This window comes from Chaetomium strumarium (genome assembly GCF_033439665.1).
Source record: "Chaetomium strumarium strain CBS 333.67 chromosome Unknown B0T15scaffold_1, whole genome shotgun sequence".
NCBI lineage: Eukaryota > Fungi > Ascomycota > Sordariomycetes > Sordariales > Chaetomiaceae > Chaetomium > Chaetomium strumarium.
Window position 1 is genome coordinate 1,537,573 of NW_026944429.1, and position 27,374 is coordinate 1,564,946.

Sequence of the window (27,374 nt, forward strand, 5' to 3'; positions counted from 1 at the left end):
GCTATTTTTCCTGCCCACGCACGGCAAACCGCACCAATCTCTTCCGATACGCCCTGATTGCTGCGTCCGTCATCAACATTTCATGCCAAGTCCCTCGACAAGACAGCTATGTACTGTACCTCATGGCGCGGTCCAGCGTGGGGAGGCACAGCATAAGACCCATGCTCAGTGAGCATTGTATGTGACCCGGGACATATCGCTCCTTCTCCAAAGCCGGTGGTATACACCCATTGCACCGTCGACGGTATAAACAGTACCCCCTGGCCCGGCCATTCCACCCCGGTAGCCAACCGCCCCTAAACTTCGGCATGTAGTAGATCCAACCTGGGCTATCCCCATAGGCCCGCGTAAGCCAAGGCTGGATAGACCTTGCCATTTGCATGCACACCGGGGACACGGCACTCCCAGATCTAGAGAGTACAAGAACAAGACCATAAGGTACTTCCAAAGCCCATCAGTTCCCCCATTTAAGCATCAAACACCCAATTCCCGTCACAACCACCATCCCATCCTCTCCTCAAACTCCACCACCACCACCAGCACCGCCACCATGATGATGAGAAACAGCATGTTCCCCTCCATCCTCATCAAGCGGCTCAACCCTCACCAGAATCTCCTCCAACAGCCCCTCCAGAAAAGTCCCAACCTCCTTCCCCATCCCCCCAACCGGCTCCTGCTTGTCGTAATGATCAATCTCCTTGCACACATGCGCCAGCTTGTACACCAACTTCCTGATCTTCTCGTGCGCCGCCTCGGCGCGCTGCTGCTTGGGCGTGACGACGGGCGGCGCCGCGGGGCCCCCGCCGCTGTAATAGAGCTGCTGCAGGTGGATCTGGCGGCGCTTGAGGGTCTCTTCGAGCGCTGGGAAAATGACGTCGTTGAGGGCGTCGAGCTCGCCGCTGCTGCTGCTGCTGCCGCCGTCTGGGTGGCTGTTGTTGTTGTTGTTGATGATGATGTTGTTGTTGTTGTTGGTCCCCGGGGTGGTTGCGGTGAGGAAGGAGAGCGGGTTGTGGTGGAACGTGGTGGAGGAGGAGGAGGAGGAGGAGGAGAAGGAGGAGTCCGAGCTGCTCGCATGCCGGGGCAGTTCTTTGGAGATGAAGGGTTGGAAGTGCTGGCTTGAATAGGACGGTTTGTGTGGTACGTTTAGTGGGGATGGCATCATTGCTTGTTGTTGATATAGATGTTGTTGGAAGTGTTGTTGTTGTTGTGATGGTGCATAGGGTTGGTGGAACGGGGACTGGACATTCATCTTGCTTTGAAACCCCGGCGGCGGCTGGAGTTGATGTTGTTGGCCTCCGCGGAAAGGGGGGATCTCGGGTATCGTCATTGGGGCCATCCTGGAGGAGGACGCCGTGGACTGTAATGAGGGACTCTGCGGCTGTATGGCCGACCCGAGATTCATCACGGCCATCTCGCGCTGCAGCTGCTGTTGCAGCACATGGTCGTAGTCAGGCGAATTGCTTGCCGGGACTGGCGGCGCGGGCTTTGATGCGAAAGACGCACGAGGTGTCTCGGGGCTCGGTAGGGGTTTCTGAGGCGACGGCGGCAGCGGGACCTTGCTCGGCGACGAAGGGTTTGGCACGGGCTTCCTTTGCGGTGACAGCTGCCGTGATGTACCCGTCCCGCTGGCGCCCTTAAGCGTGTCTCTGGTCTCGGCCAAAAACTTCGTTGGACTGCCTTCTCGTCTCGGCTCGTCGCAGCTGTCCCAAGGCTCCAGCGTCCTGGAGGACCTCGCATTCGTCGCCGACTCTCCCATGGGATTTAGCAGGCCCGGCCTGTGGACCACGTTCCCTCGCTCTCCCACCAGACGCACAGTCCCGAAATCCCACATATCCTCATCGACCGGTTGCCGGTTCTCGGCCTGGTCGGCGTCATCGGCCTCGAAGCTGTCGTCGTCGTCCTGCTTGTGAGTGGCGGCCCACCGGTTGTATCGCTCGATCAGCTCGGTGAGGTAGCTCGTCTTCTTCGCCCGCCGGACGAACGGGTGCTTGAGCAGCTCCCTTGCCGACGGCCGCTCCTTGGGGTCGCGCTGCAAGCAGAGCTCGACAAACTCCTTGAATGCCTTGGAGAAATTCCCCTCCAGCCGCGGGGCCGCATTCTTGGGAATCAGGAAAAGCACCTTCATCGGGTGGATGTCGGCGTACGGAGGCTCGCCGTTGGCCAGCTCCAGGGCCGTGATGCCCAGCGACCAGATGTCGGCCTTGTGGTCGTAGCCGCTCTGCTTGATCACCTCGGGTGCCATCCAAAACGGCGTTCCCACGAACGTGTTCTTCTTGGTCATGGTCGCCGACAGTTGGCCAGACACACCAAAGTCGGCCAACTTGACTTGGCCGTTGGCAGAGAGAAGCACATTCGCCGCTGTGCGGGATCAGCAAAACCCGGCCTGCAAAACTATACGCGTAAAAAACGGTGCCTACCCTTGATATCCCGGTGCAACTTCTTGTCCGAGTGCAGGTAGTCCAAGCCTAGAAGAAGCTCGCGCACGATGATGGCGATGTAGTCCTCCCCGATCAGGCCCGGCTTCATGAGGTCCGCGCAGCTGCCTCCCGAGCAGAACTCCATGACGATCCACAGCTCGGCCCCCTTGGCGTACGAGCCGTAGTACTTGGTCACATACGGCGACTGCAGTTCCGACAGGATGGCGATCTCCTGGATGATGTCCTCCACCTCGTCCTCGGCGCTCTCAATGTCGATAATCTTGATGGCCACCGACTGACCCGTGCGTTTGTCCACGCTGTGGAACAACAGTCAGCAATCGTTATGTATGAGGGCAGGGCGGTTTGCGGAGAAGTACCCTTTGTAGACCTTGCCAAAGCTGCCTCCGCCTGTCAGTCTTGTCAGCCGTTGTCCTTCCCAGTAGCAATGCGCAAGAGACCCAACCAATGCAGTATTCCTTCGTATAGAGCATCTCCGGGTCTAGAGACCCTTCGGTCTCATCGTAGTCTCTCTGCTCGCGATCCGCCATGTTTCCTGTCTGGTTCCCGAATAATGGTATTTATGGATGAGGCTATTGGAGAACGGCGCTATATTTGTTCGATCTTCTTGCGTGCTCCAGGGAAATTGTCCGCCAGGGCACGCTCGGCGGGGTTCAAGTCGTCGTTTGGGTGCTGGAGGCGCCGAGAGAGCAAGGATGCGTACGTGGTGCTCCAGCGGCCAACAGCAGGCGGGAAGGTGGGGGAAGGTTTGGAAGCGAAAATCGGTAGACCTGGCCAGTCGAGGAATGAAATGAATGAGTGGGATCGACGACCGTTGCTCGGCGCACTTTGGCCGAGAATGGGTTTGTGCCGGGAAGGAGGGCGATGGTAAGGTCGAAGGCAACTGGGTTTCTGTCAGCCAAGGAAGTCCACTGCTGGCTCGCCGGAGCAATTGGTTGACCCATGCACACACGGGCAACCTGGGCTTTCTCGGCGCGGATAGACGAGGTCAGACTCAGAGAGGATGTGTAGAAGGGGGTTGTTGGCTATGTAAGTGTAAGTGGCTTGGTCATGCGGACGGACGCCTCGTACCTGATGGCATACAACGTGCACGGATTCCGCAGCGAGGAAGGCAACGACGTCAGATATGTACTTGAAAGCTGTCAAAACGTCCAGACTCGGGCCGAACTCGGGCGACAACAGCCTGGAAGCGATCCGGGAGTGGCGGTTTCGGGGTGTGCTACGGCAGTGAGAGGGCTACCTTCCCTTCGCTCGCACGCGGCATCTGCATTACTCGAAGGTTTTGCTGTATGGTAATCGTGTTTACACTACTGCGGCATGTCGTTGCCAGAACAAGGCCGCCGGCCAATGTGGGGTCGAGAAACACTAAGCTCCCGAGTTTGTTTACTGCCCGCAGCGGATCCCCCGCTCCCCGCTCTGGCTGCTTGCAGTGGCCGCCTTGTCAGGGGTAAAGCTGCCGCTGTGGGGCGATTTTCAGCCCTTTCGTGGCCCGGGAAACTGGCTGCCCAGGTGCTATGGATCGAAGACAATGCCGAGACAAGTACCTGAGATTCAGACACACACAATGGCAATCCATTTCTTTTGCAAAGCCAACGATGCCCAAGTCCTCGCCGTGAATTAGGAGACATACTATCCAGTGCCCGTGCCAGGGGTTAATGCTGAGGTCAAGCATTCTGGTGCTTCCGTTGTTAATATCGCGGTCCAATAGTCGTCAGTTGAGACCAACTCACCGCAAGGCCACGAAACCTGTACCGAGGAAGCAAGACGATTACGGCAACTAACTACATGTAGTAGCTTCCCTCCGGCTTGTCGTGATCCCTACACTAGTTGATGCGATGGCATAGGTAAAGGTATTCTCATTCGCGTCACAACAGCAATGCCCTGCCCCACCACCAAACGCCGATCTCCCGCACGTTCTGTACCTATGTAGAGATCACCAGGGCTTACCCGAAAAACGGACGGATGTTCATAAGCCTAAGGGAAAAGCCAGTGTCTTAGCCTATCGAGAAAGCAGACGGCAACTCCGCGGCATTGAGCTCCATCTATGCTCCCGAATTTTACCTGCTATTATGATTCCCATCCCTCCCAGAAAAAAGAAACAAAAAAGCGAGAAGAATGAAGCCACGTGAACGCATAAGAAGCTCAGTGGCATCATGGGCCAAACAGGCAGTCTATCCTCCTAGTCTCACGCCCCGACGGTGCTCCCTTTCTAAGTGCAACCCCCATGAGTATGCGAAAGCAACGGTAAAATCAGGGTCACGAGACTACCAAGTGAAAGCGTGAATAGAAAGTATGGGTGTAAATAGAGGTAAATGGCCCTTTTTACTCCTCAATGAACTCAAGCATGACCGTGCCGTTGGCAAGGCCGGCCTCCTGGATGGTTTTGTCGAGGTGCTCAATGAGGTCCGTCCCCTGCGGCATCGACTTGAGCTCAAACGCCACGCCCTCCTTGCCCGGTAGCGGCTCGGCCTTGAGCCACTCGTAGATGCGGGCGACGCGATCGTCTAGGCGGAAGCGGCGGATGATTCGCCCCGGCGGATTCCTGACCTGCAGCCTGGTCGTCGTACTCGGGTCGGCCGGCGGCTCCTCGTGCGGCCGATCTGAGGGTATCCTGGCAAAGACAGACTCCTGGGCCGGGAGTGGCTCGACCTCTGCTCCTGCCGACTCGGCAGACTCCGCTTTTCCTTTGCCCTTCGAGCCTATCAACGTGTCTGTTGACTTGGTAAGTTCGTCCGGGTCGTGGACGTTCGGGCGGCCGGGGCCACCGTTTGCGTCGAGGCTGTTTTGTAGTGCCATCTCTAGCATTTCCTCCTCCGTCATGCGGTCCACATCCACCACCTGCCCGGGCCGCTTAACTTTAGAGACCGGATTCTTGCTGTTAGCGGACAGGCTGTATCGATCAAGGAACTCAACGAGCTGCGCGTGGAACTCCAGGGCCTTCGGGAAGGGGATCCCGCTCCAGACCTTGACCTGCTCGCCGGTGCGCGGATCGATGATCGACACATGGGGGAAGTTGTTGGGATTCTGATGGCCTTCATTGGGCAGGTAGAAGGTGATGTACTGCTCGGCCGCAAAGTCGTTCTTCTCGTACTGGAGGAAGATGAAGTTTTCCTTGACGAGAGATTTCACAGCTTCGTCCTTCCATACATCGCGATTGAGCGCCTGGCAGTTAAAGTCGGACGCGTCCTGGAGGTTCACCAGGATCCACTTCTTGTTGTCCTTACCCTCCTCCCGGGCCTCATCCCAGCTAAGGTGCGACATTAGATCGTATGGAGGGCGGAACAGTTCTGCCAGGCGGGATGCCCGACTGGGTTCGGCTGCCCCGAGGGGTGAGGGGCGTGATGATTGCGCGTTCTCCTCCCAAACGGACTGAGCGAATGGGTTGGCGGATGGTCGGGCTGCGCGAAGCTTGTAAGCGGACGAGCGCAAAATAAGGCGAGATGGATGGATGCTGGCTAGTACTTACCTCTCGCCTGCTGTCTCCGACGCAGCTGCTCCAGCACCGCTGCCTGCCCATCATCATCCTCGGGATCATCGAAGCTTGGCCCCACCAAGGTCTCTGTTACGCGCGCCATCGGAGCTCGTACACCGCCCTCCTCTGCAGCCGGACCACCGTACAGCTCCTCCTGCATCCTCTTCGCCATGGCCGCGTCTTCCTCTTCCTGAGCTCGCCTGGCGATCGCTGCAGCCTCGTCCGCGTCGTCGGGCTCATTCTCGGTCATGGGCACATCGTCGTCCGAATCAAGATGGATGACGCCCTGTTCGTCCTCCCGGCCAATTTGCGGACGGTTCGGTCTGCTGGAGTGGCTCGCCGAGGCTATGGCAGCCGACGGTCCGGCATTGCTCAGTGACCGCTGCAGGTCTTCGTCGGTAAACCACAGCTGGATCGCTTGCTCGAGTTCCCCACCGCACAACTCCAGCATGTGTTCGGCTGCTGTGCGGTTGGCGCCGGTTATGGCTATGAAGGAATCGATGTCTTCGGAGCTCGCCATATTGAGTATCCGGTCAAATGGGCGCTGGCTCACAGCGGGCGGGAAGGGATGGACGATATGTCGGTAACGAGCCAAAAGGCTTAGTTGGGCCCAAGCGATGCGACTTAGAGGGGTTCGTCGATGTCTGCACCGCTAAATAATCGAGAAATCGCCGTTAGAAATAGCGCTTGGTGTCGGTCTGTTGGTACCTAAGCGGTCTTTGGGCGAGGCAGGACCGCGATGAGACACCCTGGAAATGTTGAAGTGGGGGAAGTTGATATGGAACCCCGCGCTATCAAGGGCCTCGGACTGAATCCCAAGGCAGAGGGACAACCTAGAAGACGTAGGTGCCTTGTGCTTGTGCCGACGGATAAGGTATCGTAGAGCAGTTCGTAATGCGGGGCCTGGTGTCAAAGTTGGGAGGCAGAACCATGTGAAGTGAAACAAGTGAGAAAGGCACAGGGTCTGGAGCTTGGGGCCTGCGAACTTGAAGGCCACCGCCTGTGACGCAACCCGAACTTGCCCCACGCCGGATCAATCGCCGCCCGACCCCTAACCAAGCCAGGGTTAGGGCATTACAACGCTCGTGCACATCACATTGATGACTTGTCCCTCATGGAGTTGCAGAGTCCTAAATAAGAGGACAACGACGGCCTTGAAGGTTGAAAGCTGTCAAGCTAGACAGAAGACTGAGCTCTTGTACCGGAAATCACGTTGATTTCTTTCATCTTCAGATATTACGACATCATTTCTACCTACTTCCTTGCCATCCACTGTTTGCTTAGTAACAAAGTCAAGAGGCGAGCCTGAAGTGGCCCTGAAGCTCGGCCGTTGCGTGTGCCGGAGCAGCCTGCAGGAGGCAATGCTGATGAGTCGCTGTTGCAGCATCTACAATTCTAATAAAAAGGATCTTTTAACCCCAATAGAGTAACTTATGTCCAAACTCTCAACAACATCAACCGCGAAAGATCTTGCCGGATTTAGTTTACTTTATTTAGGTGATGCGCATCGCATTTGTCTCGCGTGCATTTTCTTGAGATTCGCCCCGAAGCGGTAGCCCCTCTCTCATCATCGCAGCCTTCCACTCCCGATTCCCGAATGCGCCCAGGACTCGAGTGCACCCCTTCATGATGGCCGGCCCGGTTGATTCAAAGAGAGAGTTGGAGCTCATAGAGAAGGTCGAGTGGAGGATTCTCTCGGCTTCTTCGGACGAGGAGAAGCTACAGCAGCTGCTGAAGGTGTACCTGGCCCCATTACTCCTGAAGGCCGGGAGCGGCCATGTCTCGGTCCGCAACAAGGTATGTTGACCATCTGGTCAGGCTACATCTTCAATCTTTACTTGTAATACTAACCGTCTCGTCACAGGTCATATCGACATGTCAGACTATCAACAAGCTCATCAAATCTCCGAGGTACGATTATGTCCAGCTTGTGCACTGACATCAACGGTCCTGACGTATCATCGCTTCTCCCAGCATTATCCTACCCGTGGCTGCCCTCCTTGACCAGTACAAGGCCACAGAACAATCCCTGATCAAGCACTTCGACTTGATCTACATCCAGCACAGCGTCCGGAAGCTAGACGTCGACGAGCATCGAGCTCTGCTCCCTAAGGCTCTGCGCGGCATCAGCAGCGAGCCGGCATCATCGGCCAGCCAACTCTTTAACGTCATTCTGCGGATGCTCCCCGCTGTCAGGATCCCTCCGCGCGGAAGCAAGGAGGATGTTGACTTCCGGGAAGCCATGGGCTTAACAAACCCGCAGGATGCCAGGTTCGTCGCCGATTGGTTCGGGAAGTTGCTGCTGTTGAAGGCCAACGCGTCTGGCTCGGCGGAGTCGCCCGGCTTGTCAGACGAAGACATCCATTTCCTGACTGTGGGTAAGCCCGGGACTTGGGACCCTGCTGCGGGCGGGCTCACGCTTTCCGAGGCTCGGATCCAGGTGGTCAACTTGCTCGCGAGCGGGGCCTTTACCGACGAAGAGAAGTTCATTCCCGCCATCTACGCGGCGTCGAGCCCCGACTACCGCGTCGCTGGTGTTGGGGATGACCTTTTGAAGCGAAGTTCGGTCTCGCTCGAGGACAAGGGCCTGATCCAGGAGCTCTTCCAAGCCCACGCGGCGCTGCCGGCGCCATATCGGATCCGCATTCTTGGGGTGCTCAGCAAGTCAGAGGTAGCGACCACCTTCGCCGACGAGGTCCTCGCTGCCTTCCGCCGTAACGTCGCCAGGCCAGCCGAGGCGGGCGATGCAATGCAGGTAGACGGCCAGCCGGCACCCGCCAAGTCACTAGGACTGGAACAGAACAGGCTTCATCGGGCATTGTTCGAATATATCAACTGGGTGGCCCGAATCGGCTCTGCGAAGACAGACTATAACAAGATAGGGCCACCGCTGATCGAGATGCTCAGGGCCTTTATCGCCGACCAAGGCTGGCCCAAGCCCAAACGGCAATCAGTTGACGAGAACACGCTGCGGTCCCGGGCGTACGAGACCATCGGCATCCTCGCCAAGGGCACGTCCATGTCGAACACCGAGCGACTGTCCCTGGCCGGGTGGCTGTTCCGCTCCCTCTCCGAGGACCCGACCCCGGATGTCGTGGTCAACATCGACGGTGCACTTTCGAGCCTTACAAGCCTGTTCAAGCCCCCGCACGACCTCGTCGTCACCGCCCAGCTGCAGTCCATCCTGCTGAGCTACATGACGGCCAGGGATGACGATCCCGAAGTTGTCAGGAGCGCCCGGCATGCCGTGGCCAAGTGGGCAAACCACTGCCTTCCCTTCTCCGACCTGTATGCGCGGTGGATCGATATTCTCGCGGTGGCCGGGCGTCCCGACGAGCGCAGCGACGTAGTCGAGGAGGGCCAGAAGGGACTGGACCCCTGGACATACTACGCGAACGACGACAAGTCGAACGCCCTGCCTGACTGGAAGGAGATGGTCCCGATGTTCTTCAAACAGGCCATCGTGCCGTTCCACACTTCCTCTCTGTTCGGCGGCCAGGACCGGGGCATGGATATCGACGATAGGGGTGTCTTTGTCAACTTCCCCGCGGAATCGCTCCCGGCCTTCCCCGTCGCGGTCGATTACTGCAAGCGCATCATGTTCCTGGCGGCGCTCAAGGACTTTGACGTCGAGCCGGGGTGGGAAAGGCGGCTGGGCGCGCTCGTGCAGTCGGACCTCGCCAGCCGCAACACCATCCGGGCGTACCTGTCGTCAGAAGCACGCCAGGAGCAGGCGCTCGTCAAGCTCCTTCGCGCCGCGTTCGAGGGAATGGTGAAGGACGATGCCAGGATCGCGGAGCCATGCGCACAGTCGTTTGTGGACATCGCGTCGCTCTCTCCCAAGGCCGTGCTGGAGCCCCTGGCATCTCGCTCAAGCGAGCTGCTGGGCCTCGTCAAGTCAAACAAGAAGGAGCTGCGGGTTCTGGGTGCAAAGGCCTATGGGATCCTCGCGGCCCATCCATCCAACTCGGCCGAGGCCGTCGCTAGTTTCAAGGCCACACTGGGCAGCATGATCGGGAACTTTACGAGAGCGGTGGGGTCGGAACTAAATGCGGTTGAGGGCGCGTTCCTTGCCCTAGCTCATCTCGTCTCGAAGCGCATTTACTACTCTGTGGAGGCGAGCACGAACCTCACTTCCAACCTCAGCCAGGTATTGCCGACGCTCGACTCTGTGTCTTCGGCTACCGTGTCGACTCAAGAGGCGCTGCTGGAAGCCTACTCGCAGCTCTGGACGGCTGGTGTCCAGATGGGTCCGGAAGCAGCAGACGGGGCTTCTCTGTCGAAAGCCTTCATCGATCCACTGGTGTCCCTTGCCAGGAAGGGCAACGAGAAGGCGATCACGGCTCTTGGGCGACTGGCGATCCCGCTGCCGACGACGGACTCAGCAGCCGAGATCCTCGATTCGATCCTCGAGAAGCTTTACGCTCTTCACGAAAGTAAGCAGGTTGAGGTGCAGTTCGCTGTTGGAGAGGCCATCGCAGCGGCCGTTGCGTGCTGGGACGCCGATGTCGTTCAGCTCACCATCGACGTCCAGGCCGCGGGAACTGCGTATCGGGTACCCAAGCGCTCAGGGAGTCTCACTGCGGCGTTGGACAAGGTCCTGGCGGATTGCAAAACCACCAAACCGTCTTTGCTGAAGGCTTCCGGCATCTGGCTGTTCTGTCTTATCCAGCACTGTTCGCAGCTTGAGGAGGTCCACTCGAGACTCAGGGAGTGCCAGGCCGCGTTCATGCGGCTGCTCAGCGCCAGGGACGAGCTCGTTCAGGAGACTGCGTCGCGGGGCTTGTCTCTGGTGTACGAGAAGGGCGACGCGGCGCTGAGGGGCAACCTCGTCCGCGACCTCGTCTCGGCGTTTACGGGGTCTGGGCCTCAGCTCAAGGTGGATCAGGAGACGGAGCTCTTCGATGCCGGCGCCCTCCCCACCGGCGAGGGCAAGTCCGTCACGTCGTACAAGGACATCGTCAGCCTGGCGAACGAGGTTGGCGACCCGAGCTTGGTGTACAAGTTCATGTCGCTCGCCACCAATGCCGCGACCTGGTCGACGCGGTCGGCCTTCGGGCGGTTCGGGCTCAGCAGCATTCTTTCGTCCTCTGAAGTCGACCCGAAGCTCTATCCCAAGCTCTATCGTTACCGCTTCGACCCGAATCAGAACGTCCAGCGCTCCATGAATGACATCTGGAAGGCGCTCGTCAAGGACTCCAACGCCGTGCTGGAAACGCACTTCGACAGCATCATACAGGACCTGCTGAAGAGCATCCTGGGAAGGGAGTGGCGCGTGCGCGAGGCCAGCTGTGCCGCCGTCTCGGATCTAATTTCCGGGAGGCCCTTCCCGGTGTACGAGCGATACTACAAGGATATCTGGACGGCCGCGCTCAAGGTTCTGGACGACGTCAAGGCCACGGTCAGGAACGCGGCGCTCCACCTCTGCATCGCCCTCTCCACGACTTTGGTCAGGCAACTCGAAGAGTCCGGCTCTACGACCACAGCCCGGGCGATGATCAACGAGGCGCTGCCGTTCCTGCTCTCCGACAAGGGCATCGAGAGCAGCGTCGAGGACGTCAAGCTCTTCGCGACCATCACCGTCATGAAGATCGCCAAGAGCGGCGGCGACGCGCTCAAGCCCTACATCCCCACCATGGTCCCGCACCTGCTCGGCCTGCTGAGCACGATCGAGCCCGAGGCCATCAATTACCACTACCAGCGCGCCGGGGACGACAACCGCGAGAAGATCGACAAGCTGCGCAGCGCCATGGTCTCGCGCAGCCCCATCGCCGAGGCAATCGACAACTGCCTGCGCAGCGTCGACGACGCCGTCATGGCTGCCCTGGCCCCGAAGCTGCAAGAGTCTATCAAATCCGCGCTGGGCATGCCCACCAAGATCGGCTGCGCCCGCGTTCTCTCGACCCTCGCCACGCGCCACGCCCTCTCCTTTGCGCCCTATTCCCAGACCTTCCTCACAATGATGGAGAAGCAGACGCTCGACCGCAACGACGAAGTCTCGCAGAACTACGCCCGTGCCGCCGCCTACCTGATACGGATCATCCCTTCTCCGGACGCTAAGACCAACTTCACCAACCGGCTCGTGACGCTTTACCTGACAGCGGAAGACGAGACGCGCAGGCAGAAGATCGCCGACGCGGTGCTGGCCCTGTCCAAGATCTCCCCAGACCATTTCGCGTCGCTCGAGACGGTGCTCTTGCCGTTTGCCTTTCTCGCCATGCACGACACGGACGAGTCCGCCTACGTCAGCAAGGCGGCGGGCGAGGTGTGGGACACCCACGCCGGCAGCACGCCGCGCACCGTGGCGCGCTACCTGGCCGAGATTGTCGCGCTCGTCGAGAGATGTCTTGTTGACACCCCGCAGTGGGCGCTGAAACATACCGGTGCACTCGCGTGCGCGGCTGTTGTTGAGGCTGTTACTTCTACTAGTTCTAGTAGTAGTGGTAGTCAAGGGAATGTGGAGAGTGTGAAGAGAGCGGTATTGTGGCCGGTGTATGAGCGCGCGCTGGCGCTCAAGACGTTTGAGGGGAAGGAGAAGCTGCTAGAGCATTTTCCCGACTTTGTCAAGGCCACTACTAGTACTACTACTACTACTACTACTACTACTACTACTACTACTACTAAAGGGGATGATGATGAGAACCTACAGTGGCACAGGCAGTTGGCGGAGCAGACCAAGAAAATTGCCTTGCGCGAGGCGAGGCGGAATAATGACGCCTACCGCCCGCATGCCTTCCGCTGTCTGTGGCGGGTGGCGGCGGTCAGGGAGGATGATCTCGATATGCTGTCGGAGATTGCGGATGTTGTTGCGCCGTTTGTGGCGGTAGTGGGAGAAGGAGAAGAAGGTGGGGATGGGGATGCGATGGATGTGGATAATACCACTACTACTACGACCAGTACTAGTAAGAGAAAGGGGAAGGGGAGAGCGCACGGGTTGGATCTCAAAAGCCGCACGACATGGGCTGCCATCGAGGCCATTGTCAAAGGGTATAACCGCCCCAAGATGAGGCGGAACCCCACGGCGGTGTTGCGGCAGGTTGTCCTCGCACTGGAAGACGCCGCGGGCAACAACAACAACAAGACCCTCAACGCGCAGCAGTCACCACCACCATCACCACCATCACCACCGTGTGTAGCCCGCCCGGAGTATGCCACCCTCCGCCGCGCCCCGTTCTGGTACGATTGTGTGCGGGACGTGCTCGAGGATGCTGCTGCTGCTGCTGCTGGTGACGATGACGACGCGGCAGCAGCGGCTCCAGAGCCGGCTGATCAGGTCCGGGAGGTTGTGATGTGGTTCTTGCGCACGCTAGACCTCTCCTCTGAGGCGGCGGATGATGCGGGCACGGGCACGGGCACGGGTACGGAAGAGCAGCGTCTTGCCAGGGCGAGGGCGGCCAAGGTTGTGATGCGGTTTGGGATGGTGCGCTTGCGCATGCGCACTGGGCCTGATGTTGATGCGGGCTGGGTGGCGGAGATGAGGAGTATGGTGGATGGGATGCTGCGGAGGGAGAGGTCGCTTGATGTGCAGAAGGTGTGGAGGGAGTGTTTGGGGGTTCTTGACGCTTAGTATGGGATGTTTCGTATTTAAGGTAGTATCTACGGGTTAGAGAAATTGAATTGTGTTGGCTTCACTGCGCATTAGCTCGTTGCCCTGACAAGGGATGATTTGCCACATGGTTAAAGCGCCCCTTGCGATCCCCCGTCCGTTCCATGTGCTGCTGACAGGCTTCGAGAGAGGAAAAATATGACCTCGTCGTCTTTGTCCTGGATTACCCTGTTGATCTTCCTCAGCAAGGTGTTCTCGATGCTGCGTGGGATGTGTTCTCCTCGCCCGAGGTGTGCGGCGATCGTGGCATCGAGAGCGCCCAAGATCGCTCTCGGGGTAGTCTCTAGAGTTGAGGAGCTACCACTCAAAAGAAACTTCGTCGGCGAGTTGCTGTCCTCGGGAGGCAGAGAATTCATGCGTGGATTCACTGAGAGGGGGTTGTTCCCCAAGGCTAAATCATGTTAGCCATCCGATATGCTAATGATGGTCGCGACTGCTTTGACGGGGTAATGCCTGGCATAGCCGACATACCAAACCGAAAGCGTGTACTCGTGTGGGAGTGGTTGTATGGCCGGTATAGCCTCTTTCTGTACTCTCTGCGTAGCTTCAACACTTACCAGCAGAACCCCCAGTCTGCCGGCAGCGTACAGTGTCACCACACGACTTCTCTGAAAAACAAATTATTTATAATAGACTTCCCAATCGACAACTTCAAAGGGCCATTGACATGCGAACTTCAAAACCCTGGGCCTTGTTTAAGATCACCATGTTATGCTACAGCATGACCCCCTTCACAGAATGAGTCCCGTGGCAGACAAATGTCTCCCCTCAGCTTATTATGGTAATGCCAGCAGACACAGGAAGAGTGTGACTGCGTCCATATGTCACTGTTCTGTTTGTCCAGACAGCTGTCATTGATTCTCTCAACTGGTTGAGAGTGGTTGATAGCAATCAAAGTCCAGCTTGAGTCCAGCTTGGTAGACATGCCGCAGCAATAGCTTGAGGACTTCAACACGCCCATTATCCGTATGCCCATGACATTTCCCTTACCATCAACCTCCCTCCGCGCTGTCTCGGTATTTCTGCCTAATTTGAGTTCTTTCTACGTTTCTTTCACTTCCTCCTCGCCAACAACCTCTTCTCTTCCTCCGGTATTACCAGGTACCTAATACATTTGCTCTCCCACCCCCTACCTAGCGATCAAAATCACCAGTTGGCAGTAATGATGACTCATTCACCGGCTCGTTTTTGCAGCCGTCACCTGCTATCCTCCAAGCGGTGGCTCCAATGAGTGCGACGAGTCGCGATCTCATCGTCATCACCAAACGAAGCCGAATACACAACGGGGATTGCTTCGCTAGCTCATTTCACAGCCTTCACATGCCAGCCTTCAACCAATAAGTGCGATCGGGCGCGATCTAGTTGTCATCGCCATCGCCGACACCGTACAGGTAACCAACGGAGCCGAGGAAACAGCGGTGGTTGCTTTGCTAGCCCGTTCTGCAGTCATCACATGCAAGCCTTCAACAAGCGATGACTGCGATCAAGTCGCTATCTCAACCGTCATCACTTATGGCATACATAGTAATGACGAAGGCTGAAACACGACGAGGCTGCACAAGGCGCACGAGGGCATTCCCCCTCGTGCTTGTTGTTTTCATATGAGTCATGAAGAGACCCATCTTCCCTGAGGCCAACCACACAGCATGTGGTATTCTAGCTTCATGACGTCCCTCACCCTCAGAGCGCAGCTCCTTTCGGTCTAGATCGCCAGGCTTCGACCCCGAACTGGTCTTTCTTCTCTAGCGTGTGCTTCTATCAACGTAGAGATCTTATTACCGCCACGACGAGGACTCTCCGATCGCGGGCTTATTCAGCAAATTGTGGGCAACATGTTATCCTGACCCCTCACGAGTCAGTTAACAACTTGAAGCATGTGGGGCAAGTCTAAGTTGTGTTTGGCGCATCAGCTTCCGAGTTTTCTTCTGCATACCCAGTTGAGATTCAATTGCTTGTTTAGATCTTGTGTGACAGAAGAAGTGTCTGGGTGGTTGGATGTGCGGGATGTGCTAAGCTGACCCTCCTCGGATGTCAGAGCTCTGCCCCGGTTTTGGGGGGTATCTATCACACGGGACATCCTGGACCGGCCGATTTCATGGTCCTAATCGCTGCCATTCTGCTATCCCCCATTCCTTATCATGTACGTCATCTTCCATTGTTGCTTGTTCGAGACCATCTTGATAGCTCACCGGTCTCCTTCCCCGCGGCCTAGACGCCGGAAGTTTGTGATTGCTGAATCGAGGTTGCGATCTCGCCCACGGCAGGCCTGATCCTGGGTGAAACTAGGCAGATGGTGCCCTACTTTACCGTGCGGTCTAGTTGTGGCTCAGTGTGGTTGTACCACTGCTGTAACAAACGCGCCACCGTTTCCAGGCTCTCTTCGATATCTAGGTAGGTGGTGTGTAGTACGGCGTCTTGCGGAACCCTAAACGGTCTCTGCATGGCCGACGAAGGCTGTTTCCACTTGCGGTCGAGTGCCCGACTAGGGGCATGGTATTGTTGGTACCTTGCCCACTCCGAAAGAGCCCAACACGTTAGTACGGGATGGACTAGATATTTCTCTGACCTTCGAGGTCCCCTGCCTATGGGTATCTCGTCTCGACAGTTAGCGGTGGGCTTCAAAGCTTTGTGCGATCCATGACGTGAGGAAGATTGGGCCATTACGTGCGGAAACGAAACGAAGTGCAGGTATCCGTAACCGGGGTCACAGCTGGGGATAGGGATGTTCCGTTTGGTATCGTATGGGAGGTCGTTGCCGTTACCGTTGCCGCTGCCGGTGTCATTTTGATAGACACAGATCCGTCGAGGACTCTAGTAGCTTGTCGTAGGACTGTTTACTATTGGCTGAGGTCTGACTCGTAGCCGAGCGGTCGTTGGGACATCTCTCACCAACGACCCACTCGCATCATCAAGGAAGTTACGTCGACGATCGGGGAAGGTCCTTCGCGTCCGGAGATGCCTACGCATGTGATTATACGGGAAATTTCGGGAGGGCGGTTCTGTTGAAGAGCTACGGTCTTGAGAATTCGTAAGGACACATGGCTGACGTAGGGGAAAGGAAAACCGCTGGCCTAATCCCGAGCTGGATCTGGGCGCCGTTACGATCTGAGCCAAGACGGCTGATTCGTTGATGTGGCCATGCAAGTGATCGAAAATATGCACTGTTGACTTGCATGTGGTCCAGGGTCCGGTCATTGCCCAGCCTCCCTTGTGCAACTGGGACGCTGATTCCCCCCTTGAGCTTGATTTGCTTCACGCAGGCATTTCTACCCACCCCCGGAGCACTTGAGTGAGGTAAGGTTCTTGTGGAAAATGTGCGCTTCAGCAAGCTCCAATCCCGTCGAGCCATATCCGGGAAGTGGAGCTTGCTGCTGCTTGGTACACCCCGCCGGTAGGTAGGACTTGCGTCTTGAGTATTGCGAGTGAAACGTAGTTTTCCTAAGAATGCTGAATGCCGCATCTTTGGCCTTCTTGTTGGAAGATGTCCAGACATTGAGTATCCTTATTGTGGTCCTTTCTCCAATGCCTACAACTCAGTCTGGTTGGCCGGACACCTAATGTGCAGGATGGGCGCTTCCGCGGGGTAGCGCCAATGCGGCCAAACTACCATTCCGTATAGCACGTGCATACGGTAAACTCCGGGACCGTCCAGATTGGTGTGTAGAGTGCCGCTCTAGATGCACAGTGCCTTAGCAGGATCGCCGTCCTTTGCATATGACGGAGATCGATCGGGTAACATTCGTCGGCTCGAAACGAAACAATATGGCTGTTTGGAATGTCTCAATGCTTCGCCAACGCGATGTCAAGCTGGACCCCGCGGAAGATAGCTGGAGCTAAGGGTAAGGGTGATCGGTCTTGTGCGACGGGTGCCGGCTAATGGCACCCCCTCCCCTTCCATACCCGCGGCTTTTTGCGAATTTGCTCTTTTGTTTGCGCTTCTCCATAGACATTGATAAGTTCGACGCACTTCGCCGAGTTGGGGAGCAAGGTCGATTGCCGTGAGAGAGCTGACGGCCGCACTTGTAGACATAGGTTACATGTAGAGGGCACTGCATCGTTGCCAGACGATGCTCTCCCGTCCCCGTGCTGTCAGATCACCTACTCTGGGAGGGTGCGGACCGAGGCAGCATCCGCGTTCTGGCTTCGCAGCCGTCCAATGACAGTGATCAGAGATCTGCAAAGGTCAATGAATCATCAATTGGTTGGGTTCCGTAGTAGATCGAGCGTTTTGGCGACAGTACATAGCTATAGATGCATTTTGTGTTGTTGCACAGAGTTGGAGTTGGTAACTTAGAGGCACCGAGGCGCAGGGGCCGGGTAGTAGTGACGCGATCATCGACGCTTGCCTGGGTGGTGTGGGTGGGCCGTCCTTGGGCTGGGCCTTCCCCACCCCAGGGCAAATTCTCGTCGTCAGTCGTCGGCGGCGCCTGCCCAGTTTTCACCTTTCCCACTGCTTCGCAGACACTCCACACAGGGCTCCTTCGTCTGGCTCTCTTTTTCTCTTTTCCTTTTTACCCCTCCGTCCGCCGCACCCCTTGTTGAGCGCTTTCTGCTTTTCTTGCTGCCTTTTCGCCAAAGCATCCTTTTTGAGTGTCTTTGCTGTGCTTTCAGCGCTTGGCGTCCGGTTGGTTCTTGCGGGCTTCCTCGACGGTCTCGATTACGCGCCACACTGCCTGCCCTGCTCGCCTCGGCAGACTCAACACACCTAGTCGCCCCTCCCTTCGTCCCACGTCATCCGCCAATCCTCCTGCTCTGGATCGACCATCACCGTCGTACACACTGAGAGACGGACCGCCCGTCTCTCCAACCACATCCGGTTATCGACTACTGGTGGAAGATACTAAGGAGGTTGCGCTGTTCGCAAAGTGTTTTGAGGGTAAGTCTTGACTTGGTGAACATGGATTGTACCGTTCCTTTGCCGTCAAGCTGTGTCCTCGAGTCGGACTGGACGTGAATACGGACCCGGACTCGGTGACTTGGAGTGTTGGACCTGGCGTGGCATGTGGATGAACGCTCTGTGGACCGGGAAGGAAACGAAATCTCGATTTGTGTGCCCTGCGAGCCTTGTCTGGACACGAAATGGATCCTCGCGGTCACCGCGAGGCCACACCGGTGGCGGGCGACGAATCTGGCCATGGCCGGTTCCCGAAGACTCTCGATAGCGTCAAGATCTGAGCTCGTGGGTCACGATCCCTACGGGCTCCTTGACTCCCACGACGCTACAGCTTTCTGCCGGAGCACGTTTTGCCCTCACAACATCTGCACCGCCGAGGCGATTCACACATCCCGCGTGTGTCCTTGCGTACCCTAACGACTGGGTCTGAGGAGAACGGGAGGGAGGGCCTCGCTCCAAGCGACCCTGGTCTGCAGGCTGTCAACCATTCCTCCGCGTCGAGCTGTTGCCGCAAGTCTGAGGATTGGCACACTTTGCGCTACCTGGGCGAGAACGCGTACGGGAGAGTGAATCCACGACGAGCCGCCACCTTCTCTTGCAGTGGCCGCATTGTCTTGACCGTCACGGGATGTCCGCCGCTTCATCACACGAACGCTCGTCTAGACGGTCTCTCAGACGGGAACTGGACCGTAGGAGGCTCGAGTTGGATTCTGGATGCAAGGCCCATAATTCCCGGGTGCCTGTCGAACGGACCTCCTTCGGAACGGCTGCTTTGCAAGTTGATATGACTCTCCTCCTTAGCCAGCCCGCCTTAGGAGTCTCCATTTCCTCATTCGTCGATGGATGTCCGTCCATGGGCTTACGAATGGACCTTCGGACCTCTCTAGTTGGTTCCTGGTGCCGGCTGGTTTGCGAACTCGACAATCTGGATCTGCCGCTTGAAACCATCGGCGTGCTAGCTATTATTCCTTGGGCAACGTTTGCTTTGGCCTTCGGCGAGTTACTGATGATCTTAAGCAGGGCATCCTTTATCGAGTTCTTCGGTTCGTATTTCGGCCGGATTTCTGGATCTCTTGACGCTATCGAAGCTTTAGGGAGCCTTGACCAACCCCTCCATCAGCGAGAGTCTGTCACTGCTCTTTCGTATCTTATTCTCGACACTTGGGGCCGTCTCCTCACTGTTATCGGTCTCACAATCGAAGACTCGGTTATCTCCTAACATCTTCGACTTTTCTTCGGGGTCTTTGAGTTCCACGGCGTGAAGGCGTCTACCGCAACAGTTGCTCTTCGGATCCTGGATACCGTTCGTCGCGTCGGTTCAGAAAAGTATTGGCATCGATTCGACGGTGCGCTTCTCAGTCATTCCGGCGTCTTTGCATTGCACTGCTTCGATCGGTAAGCAAGATTTCTTCCCTGTTGATCCTTTCAGACTCGCCTCTATCCATAGTTATTATCCTGGTTCGTTTTCCTTTGGACCAGTCGGTCTATGTTCGGTGGGTGGTCTTGAAATAGCAGTCCCGGCGGACTTGGAGAACTTTTTCGTCCTAGTGGACTCCAAGAGTTCCCCGCTAGGTTGAGTCACCCGGCTATCCTGGGATGTGGCCGCGCCAGAACGCGTTTAGGAGCTTTGACCTGGGCCCACGATTTGTAGCTTCGCCAAGATGAACGATTGGTCTTCCAACATGGCCGAGCTTCCATGCTGGAGCAGAGCTAGGATCGCGCCGGAGCAACACTAGCTTGATCCCGTGATCCATGCGATCTTGGACCGTCAAGCGCCACCGCGCTATGAGACGACTCCTTGACCCCATTTACCTTTCACCTCCCCGTTAGACAGAGTTGATGAGCACGGCCTCCTGAGCTTGGGCCAAGTTCCAAGCTATGGAGCTCTCCTCCGCGGCTACCATCACCTTGCGTCGGCCAGGATCTCCTTCATGTGAAGAAACCACATTATAGATATGGCTACCATCACATTGGCTACCATCGTCTGTGAAGCTCGCGGCTGCGAGAGGAGGCTCAACGCCGGCTGAGCCCTCCTCCAGCCTCTGGTGTCCGATGGTTCCTAAGGCGCCTTTGGTCCCCTTCGACGAGACGGAGCCATTAGCGAGGAGTTATCAGATGCTCAGGGCCGGGGGCGTTTGATGGTGCGGAATTGCACTGTGCCCAGAACTGCACTGTGCCCACCCGGGTCTTGCTCTTTCAGTCTAAGCTGATTTCCAGCTTCGAAGTTGGCGTGCTGCTGACATGGCATGTGTTCTCTAGATTTGTGGCAAGCAATCCCGCGCTCCGCGCTCGTCTCCCGATTCTCTACGCGTCTTCCAAGTGCTGGTTGAGGTGAAGTTCTCGGTATGTGATTTCATCTTCATTGCCGCGGCAAACCCCAGAGACAACTCTTTCCCCTCCCAGGCACTCTGCGCGCCTCTGCTGGAGCGGAGCGGTACGTACTTCTCATCATCTCCTATGGCACGACACGCGACAAGGCATAACACCCTCGGGTTTGTCTCGGTAGCATCGGGTGGCGTCCTTGGCGTCAAGTGGCGCTCGAAGTCGTCTGGTCCCCTGAGCCTGGACAAAGCGGGACGTGCCGTCTGCATTCCAGAGCCCGTCCTCTACATGCCGTCGCCTTCCCTCCCACTCATTTGCAGTCATGGCCTAGTGGCTGCTATGTTGAGCTTGGGGCTGTCAATGAAAGGGACATTGTTACGATGGAAGTTCTCTCAGTCCAGTATAAGCAACCTGGGGTGCGAGTAACCTACACAGCTGGCACTTCCCCGGGCACCTATAACCTCCCGGGGACTAGTCACGCTCTCTAAGCTGGTCATGCCCCCAGGCGTTATCTGCCCCCGCGCACTGTCTGCCCCCAGACCTTGTCTGCCTCTGAAAACAGACGATCCCAGCTTTCAACAGCTCTACACGTGCCAGCAACCTTGGGTTATGTCTACCAAGTGGTTGGCTGCCTAATCCGTCTTAACTCTCTCCTAGTCAGCTGCTCAAATCGTCCTATCTCTATCCTAGTTACCTGGCTGCTCGTCTTATCTCTACTCTCACGTGCCACGATCTGAACTGTCGATTCTGGGGCGGGGCACGTGACTTCCGTCTGAACCTCGAGTCACGTGTGGAAGCACGTGATTCGGTGGCAATTCTTGAGATCGCGAGTCACGTGTATTCCGTCTGAACTTCCCCCTTCGCAGTATATCAAGGGCTTTCCCACCCCCAAGGGCCTCGCACAACTCTCCCTCTTACAACCACCTCCTTACCCTTCTCTGGTTCCTTCATTTCCCAGTCTTCAACTTTAACTTGTTTCATCTACTACGTTGTGCTTTGGCATATTCGTTATACTCTCTCTAACCATCAACAACATTAGTCTTCGATTACAATTCTCGCAACACCAAAAAGTCATCAACGTCATAAACGTCATCAACTTCGTTAACGGTTTGTCTCTTAACCAAGGTAAGGCCCTAGTCTATACTATTTTGTCTCGTTACCTTTCCATTATCATTTCCGCTCTCACCTGTTCTGTTTTCTATGCGACCTTCTATTCTGGTTTCCGTGTTGTTTTCTGTGTGGTTTGCCGTTCTCATTTCCGTGCGGTTTTCCGTCTTCATATGCGTTTTCCTCTCGGTCTAGTTTTCCAGAGACCGACTTGTAAGCCCGATCTTTCGCGGGGTATTTAGATCGCGACTATTTACATCAGACCGCGGTTTCAAAGTTGAGACCGTTTCGTGGGGTATTGAGATCGCGACCTCAAATTCTAATCGCGGTCCAGACCGCGGTCTCCCTATTGAAACCGAACACTGAACTTCAGATCGGGACCCTGCAACTCCATCTTCTTTTTTCTTCCACATTTCTCGACTTCAATCTACTTCAACAGGGGTACGACTTTGCGCTGATCGTGATAACAGTTCAACAATGGCGGATTACACTGTTGCTGGCCCTTCGAGCGCTGCCACTAATGGCAATAACATGAACGGCTCGGGAGATTCCGGCTTTTCCCAGACCGCGCCGATGTCTACCACTTCCAACGAAGCGGCAAAGACCCTGTGGTGCGTGGGCTCAAGTTGTTACCGCCTTGGTTGTTGTATGCGCTGACACATACAATAGGATGGGCGAAATGGAGGGCTGGATGGATGAGAATTTTATTAAGAACGTTTTCCAGACCGTCTGCAGCGAGAACGTCCAGGTCAAGGTCATCCGCGACCGCACCTCCGGGTATGTTTGCTCACCCTTGTCTAAACAAAGTCAATTATTCCCATCACTAGATTCACCCCCACCCTCCCCGCTTTCTATTTATGGACGCTACCCGTGGTTTTACCTAAGACATCAGATCAAGCAATACACACTCCTGCTACTTCAGATTGAGTTCGTTATAGCGTCCTTGTGGACGCTCCCTTTACAAAACCGTACTGACAAGTGAATAGCAATGCCGGATATTGCTTCGTCGAGTTCTCGACGCCCGAGGCCGCACAGAAGGCGCTGAACTTGAACGGAAACCAAGTTCCTGGCTCGTCCCGGGTCTTTAAGTTGAACTGGGCTTCGGGCGGTGGCCTGGTAGACCGTCGGTAAGTTTCCACCTTAAGAAGAGTCTCCTTAGCTCCTGGCTAATATATTAAACTAGCGATGACCGCGGCCCGGAGTATTCCATCTTCGTTGGCGACCTTGGCCCTGAGGTCAACGAATACGTTCTGGTGTCGCTTTTCCAGTCGCGGTTTCCGTCTTGCAAGTCGGCCAAGATCATGACCGACGCCATGACTGGCCAGTCGCGCGGTTACGGATTCGTCCGTTTCAGTGACGAGGGCGACCAGCAGCGCGCCCTGATTGAGATGCAGGGCGTGTACTGCGGAAATCGGCCCATGCGCATCTCGACCGCGACTCCGAAGACACGCTCGCACGGCGGCTATGGCCAGGCTCATGGCGGCGCAAACCCCATGATGCAGGCCATGCCTGGTCCGGGAGCTATGTGGGGTGTGCCTGGCCCGTACTACGGCCAAGGCGCCTTTAACCACCCCATGCAACCGATGAACCAGTTCACGGACCCGAACAACACCACCGTGTTCGTCGGGGGCCTCTCTGGATACGTTACGGAGGACGAGCTCCGTTCCTTTTTCCAGGGATTTGGCGAGATCACCTACGTCAAGATCCCGCCTGGAAAGGGCTGCGGATTTGTCCAGTTCGTTCATCGCCATGCGGCCGAGATGGCCATCAATCAAATGCAGGGGTATCCCATCGGAAACTCCCGCGTCCGTCTTTCCTGGGGCAGGTCCCAAAACAACTCGGGTGTCGGTACCCCGTACCGCCCGGCTCCCCCGCCGCCCCATTACCAGATGGCCCCCGGCGGCATGCCGCCCCACCCGCCTCATGGCCCCGCTGGACCCGGCGGCCCTTACGGTGGTCCGCCCTTTGGTGGGAACCCTCCTCAGGGCCCTCCTCCCGGCCCTATGGCCTAAGCCTTCACCTCCTTCCTTTCAAAACCGTTCATTCTTCCGGCGTTTCGGGGTGGGGAGTCGTGGGACAGAAAAGCTCAGCTTGCTTGGCATTGCTCGGCGTCCCGGTCCTTCGCAGTTGCTTCTCGCGTTTCTGGGCGTGCTTATGAGGAGAACATCATAAGGAACGGGAATGGATGACACGGATGGATGGTTGGCGAAGTCGTTGATTTTTTCTTTTGATTTCTCTGTTACACTGCGCTGCTCTTATCGTGGGAGGTTGTCTCCCCGCCAGATCTTTACTTTCAGTTCTTTTTCAATCCGCCCCATCTTGAGGCTTATTTTTCCATGCCCGATCGGCGCGGACTGGTTCTCTCAGGGCCCTGGTATCAGTTCGGTTTGGAGATGGGAGAATCTCGGTCTCTTTGATCCATCTGGTGAGCGCCATACTCCGGCAAAGGATATCTTGATAGATTCCTCTGGTCTTCGGGATATGGGGAGCATCGGCTGGTTTTTCCCGGCCTTGCAATCGCTCTGCCCTTCTACCATGGCCTTCGGGTTATCTGCAGTTCGTTCGACGCAGTCTGCTACCAGGGAGGCTGGTATTTGCGACGGGCATGCTACTGCTTATTCTACTTTGCGCAATGCATTCAGTTTGTCACTCACTGCTAGTACTGCTCTGGTCCTCATGCGTTTTCTCGTGCGTGTCATCACCATCTTGACCCGTCTTTTTGCAGCGTGCGGTGTCTGGTTCGTAAGTGTGTCTTGAGCGTGCTGAGCGTGCTATCCTTGGTTCCGAGTGATAAGTGTGCATCATGACTTGACAGTAAGTGGTTGGGTAACAGACTCCCTCGCTCTGACGCGGCTTGAGGGGGGTGGTGTTTGTGACTCGTGTGTGATGATACGGCTGTTTCTACTGACTTGAGCTGCTGGCAGATTCGTGGATGGTTTCAGCCATCGAGTCTGCTTCCACACTGTTGCTGCGCCTGTGCCTTGCTAAATAACGGGATCTACAGGGTACTGCTACCGGTAAAGGTTCTACAGACCGACAGCCTGTGTTTGGGATATCTAGGTCTCGGTTTAATTACTGTGCTGGAGCGTGGAGTCTTGCTCTTTCTCTGTTCCTCTGTTCCTCTGTTCGGTTCCACAAGAGCATTCAAGAGAAGGTGGGTACGTGGGCGGTCAAGTGATGCTATTTTGGTATTCCTCCATGTTTGCTCCCCTGTATCCTTTGCATGTTCTCCCTTGCTGCCTCTTCCCCTCTGATTTGGAGAGTTGTTCACAGTCTGCTTGTCTTGGTGATTACTAATATTTGGGGATGGTTGGGGCAGCAGCAGCATGCTTCATCGACTGGAGAGTGCCAGCCCCTTCTTTTACGTTAGGGCGTGGGGGGGATGTATCCCGATCCGAAAGGAACCCATCGTTGATGTGTTACCAGAGAGGTCTCCTCTCCCCGGAATTATGAATACTCTTCTTCCCAGTCTTGGAGCCTGGCTAACAAAGTATCCCCTTCCTATTTCTCTTCCCTTACGGCCAACAGCCTGAGATCTACTACAAACTGCGGCAATGCCTCCACTCAAAAGTCGGTTGACGCGGCGGCCGCTGCTCGTGCTAGTGCCCGTCCCCCTGGGCAGTGCAACTACTCGCTGGGCCTCCCAAAGCGGCCAAACCAAGCTCCTCGCCAAGTAGCGAGCAGTATACACGGTCTGACAAGGAAAGGCCAAAAGGCGCGCGGTGACACCTGTCAGTGTCGGCGCCGTGCTTGTGGTGAGTTTTTCCTGCTCCTTTGCGGTTAGTTGACGGCGCTAACGAGAGCATGACCAGGCCCTTCTAACACGCGCTCTTCTAGTTGTGCTGGCGCGCCCTATACATACTGGAAATTTTCCGAACCGCTCCGTTTTGCATCTCTTCGGCTGCGTTGCAATAGGCATGGCAAGGGGTGTAGGACATGCTTCCGATGGGCCCAGCCAGCCAGAGAAGACAGGATACATATCGGAGGGCTTTACAAACCAGCATTTACAAGGGAGTGGGGGTGCAAAACAAACGACCCCACGGTCTGATCGAGGTACGATTCAACAGTTGCTAATACCCCCGTGAATGTTGGGCGCCCTTACGCTCCGTGATGGGCTACGATGCAAGACTATGCGGTCGGTCTTGAGCATGCTGACAACGGGGCAGGTCAAGAGCGAGTCGCCGCCAGGTCCAAGCCGAGTTGAAGGAGTCTGCGTAGGAGGACGGGGGCGCCCATCGCGAACGGGCTTCCAGCAGCGGTGGATGGGAAGCCTACCCTCAGAATCCATCCAGACCGTTAAACCCACCCACGAGCATTACCATCCTCCTCGCTCTTACATCTCCGGTGTTCAAAGGTACGACAGCTCGATCTGGCAGCGAAGCACTATATCCTCCTAGACGCACTACGACGAACACGGCGTTATTTCCTAGAAGGCAATGAGAGATGGATGAGGAGAAGGATGGACGGGGGGGTGCTACAAGCGGAATAGAGCAAAGCGGAAAACGAGGTCGAGCTGGAACGGGCAAGATTAGAAGAACCCTAAGAACCTGGAATGCAGAAGGACCCCCGGGACAACCGTCCCCGGAATCAACGGTGGGAGAAATCAGGATTTTGGAACGACCTGTTCGAAAACGGCCGACGGGATTGATTCAAGCAAATCCATCGATTACCGGCACGGCTACGGAGTAGATCAATGACACCGGTGTCTTCATGGGATCGAGCCCGTTCCCGGTCAGATGGGCTAGGCCGCAGCGAGAAACACACAGGGCGGCTGGCAACGGCGAACACTTAGCGAGATCACAGGCTTGGCGTGCCCCAGCAAGGCAAGAATTTGGGAACTTCAAATTAATCCTCGTGGAGGGAGACGTCGGGATATTCGCAACCAGGGCGGCTCAACCTGCATGAAAGAAAGGGCATGGATGTGGCTAGGCCTTTGCGGTATCTCGGCCCGTTGTGGTAGTTTTGTGCACGGTTTCATGACATAGGGACATGCTTCCTTTGCACAATACAGGCACGACTCTCAGCTGTGGGAGGAATGTTGATCAAGTCATGACAGAGGGGCGTTGGATGGGGCGTGGAGATTGCTGGCATGGCGAGAGATTATGTTCATGGCATCAGGGGATCTCTGTTCCGGAGAATCATGGTCTACAGCGGTTATCCATCTACGTTTACTTGTTCCTGCGAGGCTGCTAAGGCTGGTAGGCAGAATGAGGAACCAAAGTTGATATGAGTACCCTATCTTGTACACTGAGACTTACAGGGGCCAGGTAACGGTCACGATCTGCTGCGGCAGGTATGGTGGGCAACGGGGTAATCGACTCTTTCGATTCCATCGGTAGCAGACACAGTGAGGTCTAGCAACATCATACATTGCAAATCATAACCCTCCATAGCAACAAGATCAACACAGGCACAGCAAGAGTCGCTGGTGTACCCACACACCACCAACCTCAACTCCTCAGTGACTAACAGCATACGCCCTTCCTCCCATGATCGAGACGGTGCAAGAAAAGCTTCATCTCAGCCCAATGGCCGCCC

At 56.3% G+C, this 27,374-nt stretch overlaps 4 protein-coding genes across 4 annotated transcripts; 2 read left to right on the forward strand and 2 right to left on the reverse strand.

The window, feature by feature from the left end:
• Positions 1-344: 344 nt before the first annotated feature.
• B0T15DRAFT_14391 (kinase-like domain-containing protein) lies at positions 345-3,143 on the reverse strand. The gene is made up of 4 exons (XM_062861912.1): positions 2,881-3,143; positions 2,795-2,825; positions 2,418-2,734; positions 345-2,358 (listed from the first exon to the last, which is right to left on the reverse strand). The coding sequence occupies exons 1-4, from the start codon at positions 2,963-2,965 to the stop codon at positions 518-520; spliced, it is 2,274 nt and encodes a 757-aa protein (XP_062725573.1). The 5' UTR covers positions 2,966-3,143; the 3' UTR covers positions 345-517.
• A 1,530-nt stretch (positions 3,144-4,673) lies between these two features.
• Positions 4,674-6,752, reverse strand: B0T15DRAFT_14454 (uncharacterized protein). The gene is made up of 2 exons (XM_062861919.1): positions 5,902-6,752; positions 4,674-5,833 (listed from the first exon to the last, which is right to left on the reverse strand). Exons 1-2 carry the CDS (start codon positions 6,425-6,427, stop codon positions 4,758-4,760), a joined length of 1,602 nt encoding a protein of 533 aa, XP_062725574.1. The 5' UTR covers positions 6,428-6,752; the 3' UTR covers positions 4,674-4,757.
• A 309-nt stretch (positions 6,753-7,061) lies between these two features.
• B0T15DRAFT_516524 (proteasome stabiliser-domain-containing protein) lies at positions 7,062-13,538 on the forward strand. Its single transcript, XM_062868259.1, has 3 exons — positions 7,062-7,704; positions 7,772-7,818; positions 7,882-13,538. Exons 1-3 carry the CDS (start codon positions 7,534-7,536, stop codon positions 13,472-13,474), a joined length of 5,811 nt encoding a protein of 1,936 aa, XP_062725575.1. The 5' UTR covers positions 7,062-7,533; the 3' UTR covers positions 13,475-13,538.
• Positions 13,539-22,313: 8,775 nt separating this feature from the next.
• B0T15DRAFT_481344 (uncharacterized protein) lies at positions 22,314-23,848 on the forward strand (the record flags this gene model as incomplete). The annotated part of the gene is made up of 4 exons (XM_062866020.1): positions 22,314-22,447; positions 22,506-22,613; positions 22,823-22,963; positions 23,020-23,848. The coding sequence occupies 4 exons, from the start codon at positions 22,314-22,316 to the stop codon at positions 23,846-23,848; spliced, it is 1,212 nt and encodes a 403-aa protein (XP_062725576.1).
• Between the last annotated feature and the right edge of the window lie 3,526 nt (positions 23,849-27,374).

Coding starts and splice junctions, on each gene's coding strand:
- B0T15DRAFT_14391 (XM_062861912.1), bottom strand. CDS start 2,965: ATGGCGGATCGCGAGCAGAGAGACTACGATGAGACCGAAGGGTCTCTA. Junction 2,826..2,880: donor TACGAAGGAATACTGCATTG/GTTGGGTCTCTT, acceptor CAAGACTGACAG/GCGGAGGCAGCTTTGGCAAG. Junction 2,359..2,417: donor GTTGCACCGGGATATCAAGG/GTAGGCACCGTT, acceptor GATCCCGCACAG/CGGCGAATGTGCTTCTCTCT.
- B0T15DRAFT_14454 (XM_062861919.1), bottom strand. CDS start 6,427: ATGGCGAGCTCCGAAGACATCGATTCCTTCATAGCCATAACCGGCGCC. Junction 5,834..5,901: donor TCGGAGACAGCAGGCGAGAG/GTAAGTACTAGC, acceptor AGCTTCGCGCAG/CCCGACCATCCGCCAACCCA.
- B0T15DRAFT_516524 (XM_062868259.1), top strand. CDS start 7,534: ATGATGGCCGGCCCGGTTGATTCAAAGAGAGAGTTGGAGCTCATAGAG. Junction 7,705..7,771: donor ATGTCTCGGTCCGCAACAAG/GTATGTTGACCA, acceptor GTCTCGTCACAG/GTCATATCGACATGTCAGAC. Junction 7,819..7,881: donor AAGCTCATCAAATCTCCGAG/GTACGATTATGT, acceptor CGCTTCTCCCAG/CATTATCCTACCCGTGGCTG.